The 27,675-nt window shown below is 31.1% G+C and overlaps 2 protein-coding genes across 2 annotated transcripts; one reads left to right on the top strand and one right to left on the bottom strand.

Moving 5' to 3' along the window:
• Positions 1–1,053: 1,053 nt before the first annotated feature.
• Positions 1,054–12,200, top strand: LOC127717831 (uncharacterized). Its single transcript, XM_052223693.1, has 7 exons — positions 1,054–1,102; positions 4,844–4,921; positions 6,389–6,709; positions 7,550–7,665; positions 8,097–8,287; positions 9,443–9,565; positions 10,973–12,200. Exons 1-7 carry the CDS (start codon positions 1,066–1,068, stop codon positions 11,082–11,084), a joined length of 978 nt encoding a protein of 325 aa, XP_052079653.1. The 5' UTR covers positions 1,054–1,065; the 3' UTR covers positions 11,085–12,200.
• Positions 12,201–13,772: 1,572 nt separating this feature from the next.
• On the bottom strand, positions 13,773–25,279 carry LOC127717828 (uncharacterized). The gene is made up of 5 exons (XM_052223687.1): positions 24,819–25,279; positions 18,711–18,995; positions 18,031–18,366; positions 17,645–17,683; positions 13,773–15,219 (listed from the first exon to the last, which is right to left on the bottom strand). The coding sequence occupies exons 1-5, from the start codon at positions 24,940–24,942 to the stop codon at positions 14,789–14,791; spliced, it is 1,215 nt and encodes a 404-aa protein (XP_052079647.1). The 5' UTR covers positions 24,943–25,279; the 3' UTR covers positions 13,773–14,788.
• Positions 25,280–27,675: the final 2,396 nt, after the last annotated feature.

Here is a 27,675-nt window from a genome sequence, read left to right as displayed (position 1 = left end):
AATATGGCATATACTAAAGCACGGAATGGAGATTAGTATGAAAAATCTTGAGTTTGTGCTTATGTTGTAAATTTTGGATGAAATGAATACAAATTGAATGGAACTGTTATTTTTATCTGTTTAAATGGAACTGTTTATTATTCTTTTTAAATGAGATAGGATATGATTGGATACAGGTTGTTTATTAAGCCTTATCTGAAAGAAGTAGAAAAAGAGGTAAACCAGCATGTAGGGGTGGGGACATTAAATGATCCATGCTTCTTTAAGTAATGGGAACATACAAGTATTTATTATAGTTAAGGTTTTCACAATAACTCAGTATTGCATTAGTGGTGTCATAAGAATTCTTTATATCTTTATGTCACAGTATAGGGAAAACGGTACTATTACATTTTCCCAGCATTAGGTTGGCCTTTTGTGTACCCAAGGCAGGTGAAGGAAGTCAACTTAGGAGCGCTGTGATTGGATGTTAGGGTACAATATATTTTTTATTTATCTATGAATTACTGCAGTGTGTATATTTACAATATAAATTTTGAAACCTATTGAAATATTTTCTAGAGAATTATTCGAAAAGACTTCAAATATTTCATAAATTTGGTGAAAATGACGGTGGGCATGGATAACACTAACAAGCTCCGTTGGAAGTTGGTCATGATACTATTTGGCTTCAATTTTTAAAACAGAATAATAAAGTACTAACACCACAAATAACTGTTTTATCCGGGTTTTTATTATAAAAAGTGGTAAATTTAGAAAATGTTAGTATTGTCGCCTATGGCAGAATAAATAGTGCCGTTTTCCCTTTATTTGAATATGTTTAGACCAAGTGGAGAAAATCAATATATTTTTAGAATTTGTCTACCAGGAAGAAACAAAAACATTATTGAGCTCTATTTATAGATACAAATAGATATGACCTTCACAATGAATATGCTTGATGTTTTAATAAATAAACAATACACAAAGAAAACGTCTTTGGTCATGAAGTGATCACGAGTGTAAACATAAGATTGTCAATGTTACTGAAAATTTTCACAAATTTTAAGCTCAAAGTCCAATTTTATGTATTTGTTAGTAAACAACACTTTAGATGAAAGTGGTAGGTTTTTTTATATTTTATACCTTAATTTGATATGTTTTAAGTATATGTCTAAGCGTAGTACTTACTCTCATAGTGTTTGGATATTATCTTTTCTTGATAACTATTCTTTCGTCAACTTATATTTCCTCTATAATGTTTAATATTTTGTCTCCAGATTGATATATGTACATTTAATACCCCTCAAATAGCCGCAAAAATGTCTTTCTTAAGGTAGTTCCTTTGATGCATTTGATTATTTTGATTTTTTTCTGAAATGATTGAAATACTACTTCTAATTTTGTTGTACCCAAGTGCATGTAGAAATTACATATACTGTTTTCACAGCTTTAACGAATCGCAAATGTTTACTAACATATATTCAATTGGCTTTAAAAATGTTTCTACTTTAATATTAAAACGATATGTAATTTAAAAAGAATCAATTCGACATGTTCAACATTGTTTACAAACATTGATTTAAAAATAGAATAAACAAACGGTCACGTGATTATTCATTCAAGTTTATAGGGACAAATTTGGATTATATCCAAGTTTTTGACGAAAGCTATGAATGAATGAAACAATAATACAGAAGACCTCGTCTTCGATCATTAAGTGATCATGCGTGTTACTAAAATTCACTATGATCAAAGTCCAATTGAAAATTTTCACAAATGTTAAGCTCAAAGTTCACAAATTTAGTAAACATGGTAAACAAAATACAATTTTTTCGAAAGAAATATGTTGTTTATATTTCATACTCAAGTTCAAAAGCTTTTGTAGCATATTTGTCTAAGCCTAGTTATTGCTCTTATAGTTTTTGTAGTTCGTCTATCCTTGATTAATATTAGGAATTTTAACAACAAACGTTCAGTTAAATTTTCAAACAGTTAAAACAAAATAATAATCAATATTGTTCACTAACATTTTTTGAGTGTTTGTATCAGGTAAATTTTTCAAAATCCTTGTGATCAATGACAAATGAATGTATATATTTAGTGAGCCGTGTATGTAATTTATTTACAAAATTTTTTTAATATCCAATCGGTAAACAATTTACCTGCTACGCTTTACTTTCTAGCTTTTCGTATTTACTTCTACGCTTTACTTTCTAGCTTTTCGTATTTACTTCTACGCTTTACTTTCTAGCTTTTCGTATTTACGTAATAGATCTCGAATCACTTATAATGATGCTTAGAGAATAACTTCATATAGTACCATAGTACAACGTAAAAAAAAGAATCAAACGTGATTCCAGTTTACTCAAAACATTGGTTTACCAAAACAAATCGGAGCAGTAACAAGTTTCGGCTTTGTACACAATCAAAAAAGGAAAACGTTCTTCTGAAAAAGGTGTACCAAACTGTATAAATTACTGAATTTTGTCGACTTTTGTCGTTGTTATGAGTGCCTACCGCATGTACGGTAATAATTTACAAGTAAAAGAAAAATCCCATAGTATCATATTTTTCTAGCAAGTGTGGAAAATATTGGGTTAAGCAGAATAAGCATAACTGTAATATGAATATATCTTAATAATGCTTGAATAAAAAGTTGTTTCCATCTACCCGCGTCTTCTTATTTTTATTTGCTACAGCCGCCGAGTTCAAAAAATCAATAGATGAATTTATTATACCTAACTTATCATTTTCTATATAAAATAAGTACACAATATTTTGACTATTTTTTTCAAAATGCATGCGTTGAACTATTGGACCAGTCAATAGTTTCCAACTATGGGACCTCGATGAAACTATTTGACCGCAAGCGTCATTATATTTCGCGCAATTTCTAATGCAGCTACGGGATTGGTGATTTTGAAAATACCGCGAGAGAAAAGACGTCGCATTTTACCTATTGTATCTAGGGTTGACGTCAGTGCAAGACGTAGCCTTATCATTGCAGAATACTTATGAAGTAAACGTTATGGTTGGGTTTCTGTTTTTTATATTACGATAGTTGATTTATCTACGCCATTTATTATCTGTTGTCTTTTTCGATATAATAATTCGTGAAAAAGTAATTTTATTGTCCCCTCGGATACAACAGTTGCACCTCGGGGGACAATAAACTTACTATTTCACTCATACCCAGTCAATAAGTATACATTATCATATGTATGCTTGGTTTGGTTTTTGTCCTAAAATATTTTGAAAATATACTAGAATTTGCAGTTGCATATTAATGTTAAATAATCTCATGTTTATTTTCGAAAAATGAAAATACTTGTCATTGTTAACTAACATTGGATAGACATGACATTTACTAAGGTCATGTGATACGCAATGATTCATCATATATGTAATTTAAAGGGACAATTTTTATCATACCCATGTTTTTGACGTAAATTATGAATGATTAAAATAAGAATTTAGAAGAGCCCGTCTTCGATCATTAAATGCTTACGTGTGTAACTGAAACTTCACTATGTTCAAAGTCAAATTGAAAGTTTTCACAAAAAGTTAGCTCAAAGTTCAATATTTTTGTAAACAGCAGACAATTTATTGTTGTAGATTGTTTATATCTTATACCTTGATTAAATATATTTTTTTGTAGAATATGTGTATAAGCGTAGTAGTTACTCTTCTTGTTTTTGTTGTATGTTTATCCGTCAGAATTATTCAAATTCTACTCAGTGATTTATATTTCTTCTTGATATATAATTTGTGTCTATAAATTGAGTTAATAAACTGTGTCAATGGTGTCAGAAAAAGACAATAATCACTGAAGTTAACATTTATCTTTATGAGACTGTAACAAAAGTTGTTTTTATAGTCGTTCCATTGAAAACTTGGTGCATAATAACATTTATTTCTTGTTTTTCTACAATCATTGTACATGCTTTTAAAAGTAAGGAATATGACAGTTGTTAACCATTCGTTTGATGTGCTTGAGCTTTTTATTTTTCCATTTGATAAGGGAAGTCTCTGTTTTGAATTTTCCTCGGAGTTCGCCATTTTGTTGTTTTTCTTGTTGGTACCCAAATGTTGGTAATATTGAGTATTCTGTTGTTATTCGAACCGTTAAAACATATTGAGAATCGCCAATGTTTAATAACAAAACATCAAAAATAGAATCAACGTCATAATAAACTTTGATCATATATATCCAAATTATCTAAATTTCTTGTCAATTATGAATGAATGTAGTGTGCTTGTTATCAAAATACAACATATTTGCACGATACACAGCTATTAACAAAATAAGGAATCTTCATTTTTCACGTTAAGACCACTGATTCCTGCGACGGCAATCCCTTCATTGAGAAAACTTCTGACAGCAATTACAATGACTCAATCGTTGCACAAACTCATCAATTATGCAATACCTGGCATTTGTTATAACCGATGCACATTTTGTCTCATCAACACTCATTATCAGCGATCAATGTTAAACAAAGTATTATAAACCCTATCCTTTAAGAAGATGTGCCAAATCTGACTAAGCCATTCAATTTTAAGCATTATATAAAAAAACACCTTGGTGTTTCGAATTATTGTAACAGTTTATTATATATAGATTTCACAACTGCAACAAGTGTCTCCGGTTGAAAGTTATCTCATTTGAAATCATACCATATCTTGGTGTATAGATGTTTTTGATGCATCAATTTTTGAAACCTTAAGGATACAATCAATTGAATTCAATAATGTGTTCATTCTATATTTTGTACGCCTTTGAATATTCGTGTATCCCTCCATTATAAACAGTTAAATGAGTTAGATAAGAATAATGATTTATTGTTTTCTGTTTATGCAGATAATTTACGCAAAATGACAATCAGTATGCTATTATTATTGTATGCCTTGGTGTATTATCCAGTGATAAGCAAATCAGGTAAGCAAATGACAGTTATCTTGTGAATTGTTTAAATAGGGTATTGTTTGTTTATTCATGTCTTTCATATTTGTTATTCGTAAATTGTTATTTTATTAGTTATGCCGTTAGTTTTCTCGTTAGAATTGTTTCACATTTTCATGTCGGGGCCATTTATAGCTTATTATACGGTATGGTTTTTTTCACATTTAAATAACAGCATATAATATTTCATGACTCATAAAAATAAGTATCTTCAAATGTATGCATACTAACAAGGAGAGAATTTGTTTATAGGGAAGGTTTGATTACGCATTCTGTTTAACAAGGAATAAATTAAATAAACTTGATCACACAGTTTAATTATAAAGCTCGTAAGAAACTTCATAATAAAAATTCATTAAATAGTCGGAAAATTCTTTATACTAAAGCTGTATAGATGAGACTATATCGCCCACTATTAATAGCTTTATTAATTTTAATTATGACAAAAAGTTTATTGATGTCTTTATTGAAAAAGTTATTATGAATGAATTATACCGGGTATTCTTGATGCCATTGATACAATATTGGTCATCGTTAACGTAAATACAACGGTAACTGGTTTATCTTAAATCCCTATATGCTTACTCATACTTAAATATGGTATAGCTTCATATAGGTATCAGACCACTAATTCATCGAGTCTATTTTACAACGTATATAGAATTAAACCTTCCCTAAAAAGTAGTCCTTTTTATATCATTGTTTACTTAAACTAACCAACAAGTTTGCAGATATGAAACTATTCTTGAACTCAAGGTAAAATATCTAAAAAGCTGTGAAATTTGCAAAATTTGGTTGAATATGTAAAGATTTTGAGTTGGTGGTCTGACACCTATAAATCACTGTTTACAAAAGATCTTATAAATTGTGTTACACATATAATAGGTAAAATATATACTTGAACCACTACACTTGTCTATATAGTCCTAAACGTATTACAGAACTTCTGAGTTTTAAAATAAGAGAACATATATTGATTAATGAAACGCTTTTCGATAATACATAATTATGTATAATGATCTTATTAACCGGGTTAGATTGATTGATTTGATTTTTGGTGTTTTAACACCACTTTTAAGCACCGCTTTTGGGCTATTTTGTGGCGGCCAGTTTTTATTGGTAGAGGAAGCCGGAGTTCCCGGAGAAAACCACCGACCTTCGATAGGAAAACTGACAAACCTAGTGAATTAAGATTGGAGTCGAGTGCACCCGCACAAGCGGAGTTAGAACTCACAACCTCTGTGTTGACTGGCTAGTGATTACAGTAGTAACTACTTAGACCACTCGGCCACCGAGGCCCCTAACCGGGTTAGAAATGATACAGTTCGGTTGCATGGTATTTGTTATAAAAAAACAGCTGAGTAAGTGTTAAATTCTGATTACATTCACGATAACTTCCTTCGTCTAAAATGTCAATATCATTAACCAAATGCATATATTTAGATGGAATACTATCATGGAAATTGGAAACAGTACCAGCTGTTTTTGGAGAAGATGTTCAATTAGCATGTTTCATTCCTAACTATGCAAGTAGGGCAAATATGAACAGAAGATGGTCGATTGGAAGAAAAATTCATGGAATAACATTGAACGGTGTATCAAGATATCCAAATAAATATAGTGAGCATATGGATGAGAAAAATGGTGTGTCAACGTTACGAATACACAATTTTAGTCTATATGACGTAAATACAATTTACGAATGTGCATATGGGTTTTCGATCGACAGAAAGTTTCTCAACCTGTCTAAAATCAAATTTGAGAGTGAGTATACCAAATTCACCAAAATCACATACATTTTATGACTGAGTTCACATTTATGTATTCGTTGATTTTTATATATTATTTTAATTCTTTGATGTTTTACACTTTTATGAAAATAAATGTTTAACTTCCCTTTCCCCTGCTATTTCCCCGTACACAATACTTTTCTAGTTTCAGCATTAATTATTGTGACTTTAAATTCATAACAAACGAGTTTTTCGTAATACATTACATTTGTTTTCCATATCAGTTGTTTAAATAAGTTGGTACATTTAATTTGTTCTTAAAGAGTTATTACTATTTACCTTTCAGTGCATGTTTAAGTGCAGTCTTTCGTAACGGTTTCGTGCTTACACCTACGCTGTGTAATGACCGACATTCTAACTAGAGGTTTTATAGTTATGGAGAAATGTCGGCGAATTAGAGAACTTGAAGACAAAAAATCAATAGCAGGCCATTAATTAGGATTTTTGTAATGTAATCCTGAGAAAGGATTTTCTTTGACAAGAACGTTCACGTACACTAGTTGTAAAGCCTTTCAAGTATATAAGACATACTCAATTGTTTCTTATTGTTTAAGTTTCATATGACTTTAGTATGAAAAAAACCCCACAAAAAGTAAATATTTCTGATGACGGTATGTATCTGATACCTCATGTAGGACGTTTCGCTATTAAAAGTCTACAACGCAGAGTTTTGCATAGTGACGGGTATTGTTTATTTTTTTTTGGGAGGGGGGTGAACATTTTGATACTTATTGTGGCTGCAATATATTACTATTGTTATTTTTAATAATATAAAAAGAAAACAAATATGTAATCATTTGCGTTCATTATCCAGATCATCCTATAAGACTTCTGAATGCAACAGTTGAGAATGACAAAAAATGTACTTGCAGAGGAAATGTTACCTTAGAAAACGTTTTTCCTCAACCAGATTGTAAATCTACATTTAATGTGAGTAAATGAAATATTTTTTTTAACAATGATATACATTAAAAATATCATTTCAGGATTAAAACTTCAACTATCCTTAGTGAATATAATTAAGAATTACCTTAGAAAACAAACCATGCAAATGGAGAAAATCTTAATTTAAAAGGTTTTTATCGCAAGTGGTCCCTTATGTTTTGTAGCACATTATTAGGATGCTATCAACAAACACGTACGAAAATTCATTTGCAAAGTACAATTTTTATGCGTGTCTTAAGCTATTGATAGATAAATATATATATGATAGATAGATAAATAAATAAATAGATAGAGATAAATAGCTATATAGATAGATAGACAGATCGATAAATAGATAGATAGATTGATCGATAGATAGATTCGTCGATAGACAGATAGATAGAGTAAAACAGTAAAAATTAAAAACTTTCTTTCAGTTAATGGACATAACTTTATCCTCCCTGCATGTTAAAACAGAGCAGCAGGGATTATTCTTTACTAGTGAAATAATGCTGATCTATACACATAGAGGCGATGTTGAAACGGGAAAATTGATTGTTGTTTGTGAAATTGGAAGTAAAAGATTTGTTGTTGTTAATGAAACGTTATTCTGCGTTTCAAACGGTAGGTTTCTGTCATTATGTTATTTATGTATATTTAAATAACACACACTGTGACAAACAGACACGTGGTATATGGTCTTGAACCCGGCAAGTGTTAAATGAGAAACAGATATAGGAATATGTTTTAATTATGTCATTAGTAAGCATTGGTTAATTTCTTAGTGTTAAATGATATTCTTTAAACTTAAACTACAAGTATGAAATTAAATTAAAGAAGTACTGGATGGAAATATTTATTAATAAGAAAATATGTATCTTTTAATGTGTATTCCTGTCTTTAATTTATGCTAATATGCTTTGTCTATATGCCTTTCTGTGCTTCTTTGTTACATATTAGTTTGTTTTTATAGTGATTAAGATTATAACACAATGTTGACTGCTGTACCTCTATTTTTTACATTTTTACCTATTATGTTTGTTCGTTTTGTTCACACATCGTTGTCAATATCTTGGATTTGATGCGACTGTCATACAAGTGAGAGGTTTAGTTAGCTTTAAAACCATGTTTAATCCAATATTTTCTATATAAGAAAATGCCTGTAACAATGTAGGAATAGGACATTTGTTATTCATAGAGCTTTCGATTTTGCCGTTTGATTAGGGACTTTCCTTTTAGAATATTTCTCGGAGTACAGTATTTCTGTAATTTTACTTTTAAAAAGAGGGCCGAAAAATACCAGAGGGCCTTTCAAACTCATAGATCGAAAATAAACTGACAAGCAATGGCTAAAATAAAAAAGACAAACAGACAAATAATAGTACATAAAACACAACATAGAAAACTAAAGACGAAGCTACACGAACCCAACCAAAAACTGGGGTGATATCAGGTGCTACGGAAGGGTAAACAGATCCTGCTCAACATGTGGCACCCGTCGTGCTGCTCATGTTATTACATACCCGGTAAATATTCTAGTTCGGTAGGTCACATTCGTGAAAAGGGAACGGGATTGTAGTTTCGACATAAGGAACATGTCCGTTATCATCTGTGAAACAGATATTCCATATCAAACCAACTCGTGATAGTGTCCGTAAAATTAACGAAGGGATGATTTCAACTTCACCATTTGGAACTCGTAAAGCGTTACTTAAAGACATTTTTGTATATTTCAATTGTTTGGCGACACCGAATAACTTCTTTATTGATATATTTTAGGTAGAACCAACCTCGATATAAAACGGATTGCTGGAATTACCTCAGTTTGCGTTTTGATGTCGATTCCGATGCTGTGTTTAATATATGTTTTCTCTATGAAAGACAAAAAGAAATTAAAAGCATGGGTGTAAGTACTTTCTTTGAATAACGTATTCGTATTTATTTAATAATTAAAGAATACACGAAGATTTATATATTGAATACACTTTCAGGTTTTTTGTTTGCTGCCTGTAATATTTTGTGCTGGTTATTGTTTTGTTATGTATCATTTGGTTTCTCGATGGTCCCATTTTCTAATCGAGGTCGTAAACAGCCGACTATACGGTATAGATTAATTTCTGAATGCCGCGTCCAATATTTTTAATGTCCACTTCATGTGGAATCTGGATGACAGTTGTCTGATTAGCAGTTATGCCGCGTTTCCAGATTTATATATAGATATATACAATTATAAGAAACCGTATAGAATACCAATAATGTAAAGATAGTAATAAAAGGCCAATTAATGACAAAAAGTTTAATAAATCAAACGTGAAACCCCGAAAGGTAAGTGACGATTGTGACTGAATAAAACCCGTCTGTGAATGCGCAATCACCCCCACTCTACGCCCTCGTTACGGCTGTGTCAACACAGCCTAAAGGGTTTAACCCATCAGAACAGTAATTAAGACAAAGTATCGATCTAAGAAAACTCAGATAACTAAAGGCTAGTTCAAAACACAATTTCAAATAAATACAAACCATGTTATTCCACAATTAAACTTTCCAAATAAGTTGATATTACAAGCCTCCAGTAAGTGCAAGCTGGTTCAGTTCACTTTGTTTTCGTTATATAAACTATAATGTGTTCCTTTCTTGTCTAGGTCCGACAATTCAATGGTACATTGATGCGTACGTAAAAAAATAACATGGATCTGTTATCGTTTTGTTTAGTGTTTAGTTTCTTTTTCGCCTAGTGAGTTTAAATGTCTCTTTGGTATCTTTTTCATCTCTTTTTTAAAGTATTAATAATAACAAGATCACAAAATATATATGCATGATGAAATTAAATCATTTTCAAATATGAGTCACATTCATTTGTATCGTATATATGAGCAACTGCCGGGTAGAAATTAAACATTACTTTATATACACATTCATCCCGATTCTAGCTATAGATGCCTTAATAAAATGATTTATTGTAATAAAACATCACCAACAAAGTTATCGCCGTCCTTGAAAATGAATTAAATATATATATTAAAGTTACAATATTTAAATAAGTACTAACTAATGGCGAAAGTCCGGACGACTCTAATATGGTTTTGATGATGGAATATGAGAAAAATTATATTTTTCAAACCCATAGTGAAATAAAATCATCCATACTACACACAAATATAAAGAGACTAAATTACATAGCAGTTAATAACAATATGTCACCATTCGGTCTGCAACAATGAGCAAAAACGATACCGCGTAATCAGCTAGAAATTGTATATGTATTCGGTATAAAACAAGGTACACCGTTTACATTAATTTGTTTATTTTACAGATATAAGTTTTACCTGAAAAAGAAGTTGCAAGGATCAGAACATTCTCTTCAACAATACCAGAAGGCAAACGAAGAAATGGCATTACAAAATGATAAAGAAGGGGTAACATAATGAATGCAAGGATAAATAACAAAATGAAATTCTTCAAGTGAAATCTAATCGCTATTAGCTCGTTATGAATAACCAATTCATACATGTATTTATTGTTGAAAATCAGTAATACTTTCAGTCGTGGAGTTAGAGTTAGATTTGTCTTATGGTAGAACAAAAAGATATGTTTTGCACAACTCTTAATATTACATTTGTAATTTAATGCTTTACTTAAACATTACAGTTCTAATTTAAGCAAATATCTGTAAGACGAAAGACATCGCAACTCGCCTAACGTATCAATTATAACCTTTCTTTTTACTTTTTATGTACAATGTACAGGATAATGTTGATTTCAAGGTAGATTGCATATTGTTATGATTCTTATATATTTTGTCATGTTAACTTATGTAAAAGTGTATTGTTTTTGTGCTACAAAATGACGATTGAGAGTGTTTAAGTATGTTTTTGAAAAAAAACTATGTGGAGATATGATAAGTAAATATAGAAATTTACAATAGTATAAACTATAGTCCCTGTATGAAATAAAAAATCCAGTTACAATTGTAAATTATATTTAACGTGGATGAATTCTTTATTTTATCTTGTGAAATTATTTTCGAATCGTTTTTGAAATAATTTGATTGTTGATGCATGGAATTGTCTTTTACATATTTCTGGGCTTAAAGTACTTAATAAATGGTTTGAGGTTAATAAAAGTTCAATACAATAGCCAAACGTTTACTCTTAAGAATTTTATTGTTTATATCATCAGGGTATTCATGAATCATCAGTACTTAAACTGGGTACTTGTGTATACAAAACATATGTACATGGTATCATAGTTAAATACTTTCAATTTAAAATCTAAGACATTAATAATAGAACATTCAGTATAATAAATTGAATAACACATAGCTGAGAGGGTATTAGAGCAGATTGTGACCCCTTGAAAGAACATTGTCAACCTCGGCTTCGCCTCAGTTGACAATGTTTAATTTGGATAAATATCTACTCTTTCATTACTCATCTGTGTGTTATTTATATAGATGTTTTGATTACTCTAGTGGTATTCTAAATTAATCTGCCGATCAAAAGATAGAAAGATTATCACTACAGATAAATAAAATCAAGATACAGTAGGTTTATCAAAGTAGTTCGGATGTTTATATTTCTGTTATTGATGCTTTTGTAATCTAATCGCATGTTTGTATCTATTCAACAAGTATCGGCAATAATTTTCAAGAGTAAAACAAAGACGAGCTATATGACCGTGAAATGGCTACTACACATATTTTCAATCATTTAAAAGCATGCTAGTAGTATTGTTATGTATTAATAATTTATTATTTAAATCCAATGTGCAATAAATAAAAAAAACTCAACATTACCAGGCTTATACATTTGTACGAATGCGTATGTTTCAACTTTTTAACCACCTATTGTCAAATCCACAATTTACAATTAGGAGATGTGGCATGATTGCCAAAGAGTCATCTACTATAGTCGATATGAGTGGATGCAAGTTACTATGCGTTACCGTACAGTCTTTAACAATCAACAAAACTAAAGTCGTATAGGAAGCTACAAATAGACCAGAAATTGTAAAGATGTTAAACTTTTTAAACGAGTTCAAAAGAATTTTTATACAACAACATAAAAAGACGAAAAACTAATATGATAATCATCAAATGACGACCACCACTGACTCACAAGTCAGTCATATAATTGTTGGGAATGGACATGCATATACCAAATGTGGCAAGCTTAAACATATTGCCCGGGACGGTGGTGAGACAGCACAACAATAGAACATGCTACAAAACCAGTTCAAAAGGGTTTGGCACATTAGGTTGATGTAGTGCAAAACAAACAAATACACTTGAAAGACAAAGAATCGATCTAAGAGTTCTACCATTTACTGAAAGCCTATCACAAAAAAAAAACAATAAAAAATACTAGACAAAAGTTTAACAGTAGATTTAGTGTCAAGAACTTTTTTCAATACCAAAATATAAGTATATTCAGGAAGTACAGCATTAAGCTTCTTTAACTGTATAGCGATAAACATTTACTCGTGTTTATTGAAAATAATCGATGATTGTGCCGATGGAAACAATGCTAGTATTAAAAAATCTAATATTACAAATAAAGGCAACAGTAGTATACCGCTGTTCAAAAGTCATAAACCAATTGAGAGAAAACAAATCCGGGTTACAAACATAATCCGAGGGAAACACATCAAATATAAGAGGAAAACAACGAAACAGCAGAACACTGAAGTGCAACAAAAAGCAAACTACAATGCAACATACATAGAAACGAACAATTAAATAACAACTGCCATAATCCTGACTTAAACAGGACATTTTAAGAAAAAAATGGTGGGTTGAACCTGGGTTTTTTGCTAGCCAAACCTCACGCTTTATGGCAATGTTACAAATATCGCTAAAATGATGACATTACATGACGGGAATACAGTACAAATAAATGCAAGAACGCTCAAAACAGAGAAATACAAAAGTAAATAATGTAATAAAACATTTCGACATATTCACCACAGAATTACAGCGAATTGCTAAAATGAATTAAGGACAGTACACAAAAACAGCATAATAGAAATAAGAACTATGTCTGTCACACGAATGTATCAACGCCACAAAAAGCAACGTCACAGGTAAATTTTTATAAATTGGATATAAATCAAAATTAGGTTTCTAATTATGTTATTTGATGTATTTTATAACAATTACAAGAATGTTAATATAGAACTGTGCAACTAACTGCACTATCTAACTATGTCGGCCTTTCTTCCAAATCAAACTGTGTAAAACAAATAATCCTGTGTACATAGTTACTTTAAACTAAAATCATACAAATGAACTAAGTCATTAATTATCTTTACTTTTACATACGAATAGAAAAGAAAAAACAGAATCATTACTACAAAAGATAAGACACAAAACAATATCCGATCAGAATTACAAATAAAACTTCCTAACTAAATACATGAACGCTGGATAAACAAATACCGAGACACATATACACGTCTTATATAATACTATAAAGTTGATTAACTTTGACAATAAATGTATACAAAGGACTGATAAGTGTTCATGGGTTGTATCTAAATCAACGATCAGTAAACAACATCAAATACAAAGGGTTTTCTACCTCAGGAATAGATTACCTTAGCTGTATTTGGCAAACTTTTTGGGATTTTGGGTCCTCAATGCTCTTCAACTTCGAACTGTATTAGGCCTTTTTAACTTTTTTTGATTCGAGCGTCACTGGTGAGTCTTTTGTAGACGAAACGCGCGTCTGGCGCAAATACAAAATTTTAATCCTGGTATCTATGATGAGTTTATTCACTGTACAACAATAAGGATCATATTCCGTTTGTAATACGTTTTCTACACCAGTCTGATATGTAATTTTGCCGATTAAGCCTAACATTGACCACATCTTTTTATTGAACAAAATTGGTCTAATTCTTTCCATTTTTCTTTAAGTATAGAACTGTCATACTTGTGTAAAGGGAAGAGAAGTCATACGTTTGTATACCATTATAAGAGGAAATACACTTTGATTTTATGTACACTAGGGAGATTTTAAGACTTGTTTTAGTAACCAAATCATGCAAATCTGATTTACACAACCCCTAGATTGTGTTGTTTCAAGTTACTATAAAGCTTTGATTGGTGATGAAAGTTATGTTAATTGATTCAAAAGATTTTCAAAAAGGTTTCACTTGATCTTGTTCCGCGATAGGCATGCTCAGGGTTTTCTTTTTGTACCTCATTCAGTTTTTCATATTGATTTCTAGATACAACAGTGTCAAATTGTTGGCACTGAAAGTCTTCACTGCAAATTTCTACTGTTGTATCATCATTTACCGGTGCAGTTAATTCAGCTATACAACTGAAATTTATTTGATTGTCTTTTTCAAGCGGAGTTTCTATTTCCTGGCTCAAATTAATCTCTTCGTAGTGTTCGCCAGATTGCGTAATGTAATTGGCAGATGACTCATTCGGTATTCCTTCCGTTACTACAGTCTTTTGATAATGTGTTCGGAAGTACCAACTGCAGAGATGAGTTATGGATAAAACTATAACAAATCCCCCAATTAAGAAGGCATACGGCAGGTAGGATTTTCCTAAAATGAAATATAACGTGATGTATTTTGAAGTACCGGTCAATTATTCATTATTCGATATTAAATATACAAAATGACCTAGAGCATCTCGTTCGATATTTGAAATGGTAAAAAAAAAGTTATACATTAAAGTCTCATTTTTATCTGAACATTTAAAACAGTAAATATACATCTTCCAAAAATTGTTAAAAAAATATCCGTCACTCTTGAAAATTGAAAACAACTCGTTAGTCGCAAAGTCGAATATTTGAAAGCCAAGAATGTATAATCTTAAACAGTTGAAAACCTATATAATAAAAAATGACCTAAAATTATAGCCAAATTCTTCTTTGGCTACCTTAAGCAGCGGGAGTTGATTCCTTAGTTTCTTCATAATTTTAAAGTTTATTAACGTGCGTGGCAAATTTAGAAAGGTTTGTTAGATGTATTAATCATGTCAGTACCAAAGTACTGACTACTAAGCTGATGATATAACTCGGGGACTAATATTCCACCTGCAGAGGTATGGACCTAGTACTTTCAAATATGAAAACAAAACGTTATAGATTTAATGCGTCCGAAGCGCTGTTCTGGATTTACCTTCATCCGGAACGCTCAAAGTCGAATATGTGAAAGCCAAAAGTGTGTAAAACCGAAACGGTTGAAGAGCTATATAATAAAAATTGACTATAAAATTAAAGCCAAATCTTTGTAAGTCCAACTTCATCTGAGGGAATTGAAACCTTTGTTTCTTTATAATTTCAAAATCTATAAACGGGCAAATTTAGAAAGGCTTGCTATTTATCATATCAGTACCGAAGTACTGACTACAAATCATCGTCAACTTTCTTGTTCTTCTAATTCAACTACTTACAACAATTCTTTCTTTATAGTTTATCAATCTTAATCAATAAAACAGAATCAAGATTACAATATTAAAAACATGATCATTCCAAACGTTCATAGAACTGAATAATGTTCATCTTGAATTATCGGTTAGATTAAACAAAACACAAAACGTTTTGTTTTTCAACAAACAATCGGTATTCCAATGGGAACCAATTGTGCTGATATTCTTGCGAATTTGTTCCTTAATTCATATGAGACTGACTTCATATTGAAGCTTCTTGGGAATCATGAACGAAGCTAGCATTATTCTTTAATTTTGTTTTCCGCTATATAGATGATTTCGTCTCACTAAATAGTTGAAGGACTATGTTGAACGGAACTGTGACATTGGATTTGAAATAAAGGATACAATAAATACAGTTAAGTATGCATCATATCTTGACTTACATCTAGAAATTGACAGTGAACATCGCTTGAGAACAAGCTTTTACACAAAAGAGATGATTTCAGCTTCTTAATTGTGAATTTGCCATTTCTGTGTAGCAAAATTCTAGCAGCGCCTTGATATGGAGTATATATCTCCTAGTTGTCACAATACCCCAGGGATGGCTTTTGAGGAAACTATCAATCCCAGTGTTTCCAAGTGGCAATATTGAATTCCACCTTCGATAATTTTATGGACGTCATCATGATCGTTAAGGAATATCTGTTACGCAGATGATGACCCAATCGCTGATAACACAATTCCGTCTTTGTTTCTTCATTGTTTTTCTCCGAATTTGAATTTGGTACCCCATAAGAAACAGCATCTGCGTGCACTTCCAGAGCACCTAAGATCAATCCGTGTTTTGTTGGAATTCCCGTTACTTAGTTTTCTATTTTGTGATGTGTGTGCTGTTGCTTGTGTTTGGCCTTTTTTTGCTATGGAAGCGTTTGTTATTTTTGAATTTTGAATGTCTTTTTGGAATCTTTTGCAGCTCTTATACACATATTTGACACCAAACGTTTGAATGTACATCGAACATTACCTACCATGGATTTTTGCATCATTCAAGATGTTGCCTCAATTTTTGTAATTTCAAAAATTATTTATATTAATTGTTTTACAATGGTTGAACCACATGAACCATGCAATATTATAAAAGATTAGTTATTGCGATTTCGAGGATTTATTAATTCAAATTATGATATAAACATTTTGATTGAAAAGTTTTTTTAATTTGCGACACTTATCCTGTGATAATATGTGATAAAACAAAAAAAGTGGGAAAATATTGTTTAAGTATTGTTTGTTTTATTCCAGGCCGGTTTGTTCGAGTAATATTTTCCTACATACATTTGTTTCGTTAAAAACATCAGTTTGCTTACCAAATTGAACTTGTTCGACAATGGCCGTAGAGGCCAAATAAAGACTACTTTTTATATATATATACTATTTCGCAGGCCTAAACTTCTATTAAGTAGCGGAATGTGTCAAATGAAAAGTTTTTATGTAATGCTAAAGATATCTTAAGTTTTAATTGAAGTTTGGAAAATGAAATATTAAAATGATATTTTCTTAAACGCAAACGGAAACAGAGGTAATATATATACATACCAGATGACGCTCTTGATTTAGTTTTGTTGGACGAATTACCTAAATACAAAAAAAATATATATTAAAACAAAAGAATACATATTTTTGTGATTATGAGCCATTATTATTTGAGGGAACGTAGTCACTTTTATTTGATGCAGCGTAAAATTGAAGCAAAGTATATTTTCTGCTATATCAATTCACAGAATGTCCAATTGTATTGTTCGTACATGTAGTGTTCTATACAAAGTTTAATTTTACTATTCAGAGGGAAAATACCTTCACTTTTTTTGTATGTTCTAAACAGTACATTTGTCGACAGGTTTCCATTCATTCAAAAATAGATAGTTTTCTCTATATCGTCAATATAAATTAAATATAATAACATATAAAGTCTATACATTTACCTTTATCTCTTAAGGTTATAGTAAAATGAGCCTCTCCGAAAGAGTTTGCAGCTTTAAATGTATAATCCGTAAAATCTGCACTTTCTATGGGAGGGGTCACAAACAGAATTTTGTATCCACCAACCAGTGCATTAGCTCCATAAACTTTATCTCGAAAAATTGCACTTTTCTCTTGAAAAAGGTGAAGGTGATTCTTTTTGCAGAGTTTCCATTGATTTGTAGAACAACATAATCTGTCATATTTTGGAATGCTTGTAATGAACAAGGTTAGGGTTGCAGTCTTTTGGTATAACCCATATTGTACATTTTCATTTCTATCAACAAACACTGGTAATCCTAAAATATAAGTTTATCTTTAATTTTTCAAAAGTTCTATCCAATATACATGATTAACTTGTAAAAGATGAAATAATAATTTTTGAATTAGACTGAAAATTGGGAATATCTCAAATATTCGGCCCTGAGCGTGCTTGATGAAGGTAAATCCAGAAAAGCACTTCAAACACATAATGTTATTTAGCGTCCTGTTCCAATTTTTTCATGCATACCGCAATGCAAAATTAGGGAAACTATTTTAGTTTAGTAAAGAATTTTTCTGGATTTTAACTTTTATTTTGTAAGGTATATATTCATGCAAAGATATAGACATTATCCTAAATTGAAACCATTACTGTACCTACCTCCTAAATCAAAAGAATTAGAACCATGTTGATATAAATGTCCATCTGCGTTTAGAATACCATTTTCAGCTTTGCATTTATAAATCCCCCTGTCTTGATCGCTGAAATTTAATGGAAATACCAATTCTCCATTAGTTGAACCATTGATGTAACGGATGTGTTGACCAAAAAATGACATGTGTTGCCATTTATCAAATCGATACCTACTTGGATTTCCATTTGGAGAGCATACAAGTTTGAACTTTTCTTCAGAAAATACAAGAGTCACATTTATATCTGGTGCATCTACAAAATACGAACACAAATATGAAAGTTATTGTTATAGATAAGGCATATTCTGCATTTCTAGAGTTGCTTTCGTCGTATATCATCCAAATGTGTGTTATGCGACAATATGCAGTATCTGACTTATGTAACGTCTAAAAGTATAATTTTTTTATATAGGTTTGTTTAAAATTGTATCACTTTTATAGATCAAATCAAATTGGGATATTCTTTTCTATTGCAATCAGATATGACAACGCCCAACGGCACAATTATAACATGTATAAGGTGGAATACTACTCATTAATTTTCATATAAACGCTAACAATCATTATATAAATTGATAAGTTACTTAGTATATTAACTTTATAAAAGGAAGTAATATGTTTTTCTCTTGAACATGATTTTTTTACCACAGAAATTCAGATACTGAGGATTCATTATTTTTGTTGAATATCAATTTTCGTGGATTTCGTGGGTACAGATGAACCACGAATTTAAATTTTCTACAAATAACAAATGTTTTCATTGAGTTGTATGCAGACTTTGGCAAAACCACAAAATTAGATATCCACGAAAGTACAAAATTTTCTGAGTCAACAAAAATTGGTTCCCACGAAAATAAATGAATCCACAGTAATGACTTGTTTACGAATTATTTTGAACAATTGTTTACCCTACAGTCATGCGATAGAAAAAAAAGTAAAATCACAAAAATACCGAACTCCGAGTAAAATTAAAAACGGAAAGTCCCTAATTTAATGGCAAAATCAAAAGCTCAAACACATCAAACAAATGGATAACTAGTGTCATATTCCTGACTTGGTACAGGCATTTTCTCATTTAGAAAATGATGGATAAAACCTGGTTTTATAGCTAGCTGAACCCCTCAATTGTATGAAAATTGAGAATCAGGATGAAAATTCACCTTTAGAAAATGAGATTATTTGGTAATTTGATAGATCAAAAGGAAAAACTATGTATGAAAGTAAAAATAACCAAATAGCACGAAGAGCCACAAATTTGTAATGAACATGTAACACGATTATACGGACACTCAAAGGTCATAATACGGTTTCCTATCCAGTGTGAATAAACAAGATTTTATACTTTTTCTTTAATGATCCGACACATAAATCTGTAACTCTGGCTTGTTTTAAAAGTGTTTTAAAAAGTTTTGCATTATGAAATTTTCTTTATATAAAGATCCCTTACTGTATTGATGAATACACAACTGCATAATACAAAATGTTTCGAAAATTAAACTCTGCGTTAATTTTTTATCTATGGAATTTTAGTGTTACTGCCTAATACCTTTCAAGACTGGAAAATTGTATATTAGTAAACTCTAATTGGCAACCCATATTAAACCTTAGATGCCAAAGCTTTCTTGTAGACAGTAGAATAAAATCGACATAAATAAGGCAAATGAAAGGTATATATTCATATGCATGTTCTTCTTAAATGATTTTATGTAGGAGCAAGTCGGGGAGCAAAGAACTCAGTTCAGTACTATGGGAATGTCATGTAAATGTCCTCCAAACCTACTAAATACATTGTAGATACATAATCCATTTGCTTGAGAAATCAAGATTAGTGCTTTTCTTGTTCAAATCGAAGTATTTTCTTTATAATTTTACAAATACAATTTGTCCTATACTACGCATGCTTCCTTCGAATTTGTAAGTGGTTAGACTCTTTGTCATATCACCCACAGTGTAAGAATTTTCAAAATAACTTTGTTTCTGTTTCTGGTAAAATAAATTCGCGTCATATGAAATGAATTGCTATTTTTTTTTATCAGGAAAAGAATCAGAAACTAATTTCTCTTAACAAAGAGCTGTTGCACTGTTATGAAAGGTAGCATAACACCTTTGAAGTTGAAAAAAATCATTGAATTATACATTCACATACACACTATATCCGCTGCACACATTTACAATTACAGCCTTTTAACATGAGTATTACTAATCGTAGCATATCACAGAGAAAGTCGAGAGAAATAGTGACAATATATTCCTAAAAAACGAAAGACGAACAAACAACCAAGGTCACAACACACTAACAAAATGACAACATAAACTGCAGCATAAACCTGGGGGATTTCAGGTTACTCGGAATGATAAGGAGATACAGCAGCACATTGGACAACCGCCGTGTAACACATGGTTACAACACAAACCGGTGATGGCTTTCATCCTGTCATTTCACAATCTACAAAATGGCAACGAGATGTTTTAAAAGAATTGATGTCTTTTGACGCAACTCCGGCAGGAACTGTAATTCCTATTATACTTGAATAAGTGTAAAGTGTTTTTTCAGTCGAAGTATTGTGTTTCATCAGGAACATAGGAACAATATGTAAAATTGAGAATGGAAATGGGGAATATGTCAACCAGATAACAACCCAACCAATGAGCAGGTACATTGTAACAACCAAAGGCCCCAAACGCACTACTAGCAGTTACTGACACGCGAGCTCCAGACCTCAATTAAACTGATTGAAAGGTTATGTCTTCATCATATGCAAATCAAGCACAATCCCTCCCGTTAGGGGTTAAGTATCATACCATTATAAAACATATGAGTAAAAAATAACCCGTATCATGCCATCAACTGGTTCGACCAAAAACCAAAGGCCCCAAACGCAGCGATAAAACACCACACCCGCCTCAGTTGGCCCCTAAATAAAAATGTATACTATAGTGTGAAATGTTAGTTTAAACAAATAAATATGTTTAAACTAACATTTTGTGAGGGAATTCGATGTTTGCTATACCACTGTTCATTTCAACACACTTTATAACAATATCCCCATACCAATCATAATGAAATTGTTTGCAGTGTTTCAAGAAATTGTTTACTTTGTAGTCACGTTTTATTTGTGAAACATTTGATGTTTTAAATGGGCGAAATTTCTGTATTAAGTCAATAATTATGTAGACTTTAGAAGCCCAAACTTTCATTTGCCTTAAATACGCAACTGAAAGATAAAAAAACTATACAAAAACAGAAGACATGTTTATGAAATTATTGCAAAACGTTTGGTTGACAATTTTTTATTCGTTATTGTAAAATAATAAATTTAAGATATCTGACATCTTCTCCCTACCCAGTTTACCTCTATTACTTGTTATGATGTGGACAGGTCATTGTTATTGAACCTTACACAATTTGATTGGATTAAGTTATTAAAAGTTTACCTTCAAACGGTTTATGCTTTTCAGACATGACTATTTTTACATCAGAAGTTGCACGAATGTGTACAGTAACTTAAATTACCTTCAAGCTGGAACCCTGGACGAGTCCATATAATATTTTATCAATGAATGTAAAAGTATGAAAGGTAAGAATTGCAACTTTTTCTATTTTCACAAAATTTCCGAATACACAATAGATCAATTATTTTTTAAAGACTATTGCGGAGAAAAAAGAGACAAATTGCATTTTATTTCATTAAACAAGTCATTTTTCGAAGAGAAATGCCGAAATGCATTTTACGCACTGCTACACCAGTTAAATTTATTTTTTATCTTAACAAAGAAAAGCATTTTTCAGTCTCATTGGAATATATTAATTACAATTAATCCCAAACTAAAGTAGCCATTAAATATGTCCGATCTGCCATTTTTTTGACATCAAAAGTCAATACGATCGTTTTAAGATAAATTCCGTATATCTCACAAAATCTTGTAAGCCACTATAGTTCAGTGAAAATGACGTCAACTTAACTAAAAAACAAATAACTGAACTAAAATTAAAAAAATACAAGACTAACAAAGGCCTCACTTGGGAAAATGTGGCGGGGTTAAACAAGTTTTGTGAGAATTCAACTCTCCTCCTATACCTCTAGTCAATGTAGAATAAAGAAACACAGCAAATACTAGCAGTTACTGACACGCGAGCTCCAGACCTCAATTAAACTGATTGAAAGGTTATGTCTTCATCATATGAAAATCAATTACAATCCCTCCCGTTAGGGGTTAAGTATTATACCATTAAAAAACATATCAGTAGAAAATAACCCGTATCATGCCATCAACTGGTTCGAGAATTAATGTGTTTATTTCCGATGCAAAGACCCTATGAGTGAATCAATATTAATACCAAAATATGCCGTTCTTAATGACCTGACAAAAGTATTGTAACTTTATCCCTTTTTATAAGTCTTTTAAAGGTTTGGTTTGATTTTGAAGTGAATACCGACATTTTTGTGCTTTGTAAAAGGATATTACCCATAAAAGATTTGATGTGAAATACCTGAACGTATATGATGTCTGCGTGTTGATTTATACTTACGAATGATGTCCATGTATCGATGATAAAATTTAGTAAATGTTTTGACTAGTTTGTGATATCGAAAAACCTGGTGTAATAATCTTTAAGTAGTACAGAGATTTCTTTCGTTAAAATCAAAAACGTTGTTACATACACGAGCGAATCGAACAATTTGAGATACATAAACACCATAAGATGGTGACAAGAGAATGTTACCTTCTAAAATGGATAATTAACAATAGGAAATGAAAAATAATTTCTTTTATCGTGAATTTTGGTATTAAGCTTCCTGTTGAAGATATAGATATCATATCAAGCTCCAGGAAAGGGCAGTGTTAATTGTTGTCATTAGCTTTATTTAAAGTCAATTCGGCATGATAAATCTCTTTAGTGTAATACTGAAGTCGTCGATTTTAAGAGCCAATATATCATCCAAATATCTAAAAGTGTTTTAAATTTTGTAATCAGATGTTGTTTCGATGGGTCTGTGCTGATTCTAGTCATAAACTGTAACTCATAACAATACAGAAACAGGTCCGCAATAAGTGGTGCACAGTTAGTCCCCATGGGAATTCCGATATCTTGACGATATACGGAATATCCATAGTAAACAAAAATGTTATCTTGTAAATATTCAAGCGTAGTTATAGTATCAAAGCAAGTCCAATTGACAAAGTTCTTTTGTTTGTTATTACTAAAAATGACATAAAAGAGTTTGAACATATATATTCGCATTCTGACTTTTTAAATGCCAATATAATGAGGTGTGTGAATTGTTTTACAAAATCAAAACCTTTATTGACATATTGAATTTTAATAAAAAAAAATTTTTTTTCTGTGATCTTCAGGGCGATCAATTTTGGGAAACAGTTCAGAATAACAATATGCCATAATAATTTGGACGATTTGAAATAGGAATTTGGTCCGAAATATGTGTATTGTTGGTACGAAATTTTCTTTGATTACGACTTATTCTACGGCCATGAGAACGGTTTTTACGAACTGTTTTAGAAACTATATCCAAAATATTAACATAATCAGTTCTTGATATACTACCAATCCCCATGATATTATCATTAGGACCGAGAGGATAGACTTTCCGTAATTTTCTAATCCAATTTAATTCAAATATTTTCCATGATCGTTTCAAACTTTGAAAAAGATTCCACAGGCTGCTTATTAATAACTTCTAAAAATTGAACTATTAAATATTAACAGGATGATTGTGCTTCTTAATGTGTTGACAAATGATACTTTGGAATTTATGGGGTCTTTCAAAACGATAAAGGTGTTCTCGCGTGCGTTTAGATAAATATCGTCCACTTTCACCTACGTACGGAATACCGCATCCCAGTTTGTATTATGTGAGTAAATATATAATACTGTTTGTTTTTTCAAAATCAAATGAAAATGCGACCATTAAACGTGGACCTTACCGTATTGTTGGTGAAAAGACGGGGACATGTGAGTCATTTTTTGGCATGACACTTATAGATAGAAGGGTAACCACGATTTTTATTATTAAAATATAAGCGATTGTAAGATAAGTAAGGTTATTATACTTACAAAGTACTGAGATGTTGACATTGAATGAACTGTCACCAATTTCATTATATCCAGAACATGTGTATTCCCCAGCTTGTGATCGATCTATCTTTGTAATATTGTAAACAGAAACATTCGCAAGCATTCGTTCATGCTTTTGCCATGTGTATCTCTTAACTTCAGGATTTGCATCTGCCTTACATTGCAATGAGATATCCGAACCTTCTCTCACCTCATTAGAAGGATACACTTCAGCTATAACAGCAGGCGTATCTGCCAAAAAAAGAAAGAATACTAATATCAATTAGAAATGATGAAAAGGTAAAATAAATGCTTGACGAATTTGTACTTTCGTCGACATCGTGTTAAAAACTGAATACAAAAATGCGTTTTAACTGAAACATGTGAAAGTGAAAAGTCGATTTAACAAAATGGTTTATAATAAGTTAACTATTTTAACAAACTTTTACATAACTGCTACAAGAAAGGTTCGTTATTTACAACTCTGATATACCAAGGAATGACCCGATAAACATCCTGATTTGTTTCGCGAGAATTGCGCAGTAAGTAATATAATAACTATTATACCACGTGAAAATGGTACGTTTACACCTTTCCCCTGCCAAGTTCATTGTATAACATGCATTAATGTGATTGACTTGACTTATCAAAGTAGAACACATCATTTTCTTTTTCAATATGGATACGTTTGTCAGAGGTTTAACATGTATAAAGAAGCAAAGCAATCTTAACATCTATTTTATCTTACTTTTCATATACCTATGTGAAGTTATTTTCTTTTAGAACGTCAGGTCTTTCTTTTGAAGAATCAACCCGGACGATACCAAGTTTCAATGAAATTTGCTTCAAGGCAGAAAATAATGACCAGTAAGGTCATTGTTTTCCTTGATTAAAATGCAAACTTTAATTTACTTAAAGATTTAATTCGTTTGATAGTATCGCGTGCTATGGAAAAAGACATAAACAACCCTGTCATCTGTTTTTAACTGAATTACAAAAAAAAAACCCTTCATAACACTAATAAAACAAACCAGATTTAACAAATTCATGTGTTGGATTTTGAAAATCGTATTGAGTCACACTGTATTGGAGATCATACATTGACCTATGGATATTCGTTTTTCGTGTTATATGTACATGTATCAGTATTTCGTGCTCTATTCGTGTCACTTCTGAATATATTACATCTATAAGTACCTATACATTTACTCTATCAAATGATCAAATGACGAAATATTTTAATTTCTATAGAATAACAGCCACGTGCTTTATGATAGGGTTATGGGGGGGGGGGGGGTATGATATTTAATTCTGACTAAGTTCTCTGTTTAAAAAAATGTCATTCAAAAGTGAAAACAATAATTCTGAACAGCTCGTTAATATCTGTTGAAAAATAATCTGCTTTTCCGCAATGAAAATGTCACGAAAAATAGAAAAAGCATAGCATCCCCCTTTCTTAAAATAAGTTGAAAATAAATTACTTACAAAGTGACTTGTATTTTTCATACATCGTAACAATTCATTTGTGTCTTGCTTCATGCATTTAGTGATATTTCTTTTGTAACTGGATAATGAATGATAAAGCTTATATCTATATTAATATGTGAGTTTTATTTCACGTTTCAAATGAGCCGTAGGGCGTATTAAAACCAGTACGGATCAGAAAAAAATATCCCACTTTAGTGTGGTCGGTAAAATATGATGGAAATCTTGCAAATCTTTGCAGAAAATAATATTTCTTTACGGTATATAAGTCAGATTAAGCATATGTTAAGGTTTTTCTTGTCGTATAACACACCTCGGGGTGCTATACCATAAGAAAGACCTTTAAATATGCATTATCTATAACCTATTTCTATTTTCCTTTGATAATAATGATCAATAATCAGTAAGCATTCTTACTAAATGTGATAGGTATTGAACTGTTAAAAAAAAATTTCATGACTTCATATCCTTGATTAAAAATGAATATATAAGGTTGCATTTTGTTTTCCTATGATACGACACATCTATTTATACATTTACATACAGTAAACATTGAGGTACACTGTCTTCGAGAGTGGTTCTTCTGTAATTGAACTTTCTGCGGAGCATGTGAAGTTATCTTTCTGGTCCTCCCTGGAGGGTACAAATGAATACTGGAAGATTACTATTTCAGAAATGTTATCTTTTGAGATTGATAGAGACAAATTTTGGTTCTGAATGTGGATGCCGTTCCGCGTCCATTGTAAAATTTCAACAGGATTTCCCCTTCTGACTGAACAAGTTAAAATTAACTCAGTGTGTTCAATACTAAATATTTGATGTGTGTTTGTCATATTGGTTATAGTCAGATCTGTTGGCAACCCTGAAAAAAAAAAGGATTTTATAAAAAAAAAAAATAATAATGAAAATGCATGCTTTTTCTTGCTGTCAATCAATTATGGTCTTTTTTTTAAATGTTCACACTGTTGTAAAAAAAAGATTTTAAAACGATATAATATGACTTTACATGAGTATTCTAACATACCTAAAATAATGTTTTTCACTGACTCAATTCTAATTTTTGCCGATATTAAGTTACGCAACAGAAATGATAAACTTGTGGATTCTGTAAATTTACAAACTAGGTCATTTCCCTTGCGTTATAGCACATTTGTCAGAGGTTGATAGAAACAAAGCAGGCTAAACATTTATACTATATCTTACTTTCTATTTTTAATTCTGTATCATATTCACGAGGAGATCCATTCACAATAACACTACACCTGTATAGCCCTTCGTCTTCAATTGTAATATTAACAATTTGTAAATTAAATTCTCCCTCTGAATGATTTCCCGTTATTTCCAATCGATCACTTTTCCTTAGAGCATTGTT

This window comes from Mytilus californianus, unplaced genomic scaffold, assembly GCF_021869535.1.
Source record: "Mytilus californianus isolate M0D057914Y unplaced genomic scaffold, xbMytCali1.0.p SCAF_10, whole genome shotgun sequence".
Taxonomy (NCBI): Eukaryota; Metazoa; Mollusca; class Bivalvia; order Mytilida; family Mytilidae; genus Mytilus; species Mytilus californianus.
This window is presented reverse-complemented; position numbering and strand designations above follow the sequence as displayed.

What these genes read in the sequence shown, in the direction of transcription:
- LOC127717831 (XM_052223693.1), top strand. Translation starts at nt 1,066, where the DNA reads ATGTATTTGTTAGTAAACAACACTTTAGATGAAAGTG. An exon ending in TCCAGTGATAAGCAAATCAG is followed by an intron (nt 4,922 to 6,388) that starts GTAAGCAAATGA and finishes GCATATATTTAG; the next exon opens with ATGGAATACTATCATGGAAA. An exon ending in GTCTAAAATCAAATTTGAGA is followed by an intron (nt 6,710 to 7,549) that starts GTGAGTATACCA and finishes TTCATTATCCAG; the next exon opens with ATCATCCTATAAGACTTCTG.
- LOC127717828 (XM_052223687.1), bottom strand. Translation starts at nt 24,942, where the DNA reads ATGCTTGCGAATGTTTCTGTTTACAATATTACAAAGATAGATCGATCA. An exon ending in TGTCAACATCTCAGTACTTT is followed by an intron (nt 18,996 to 24,818) that starts GTAAGTATAATA and finishes CGTATTTTGTAG; the next exon opens with ATGCACCAGATATAAATGTG. An exon ending in TAATTCTTTTGATTTAGGAG is followed by an intron (nt 18,367 to 18,710) that starts GTAGGTACAGTA and finishes CTTATATTTTAG; the next exon opens with GATTACCAGTGTTTGTTGAT.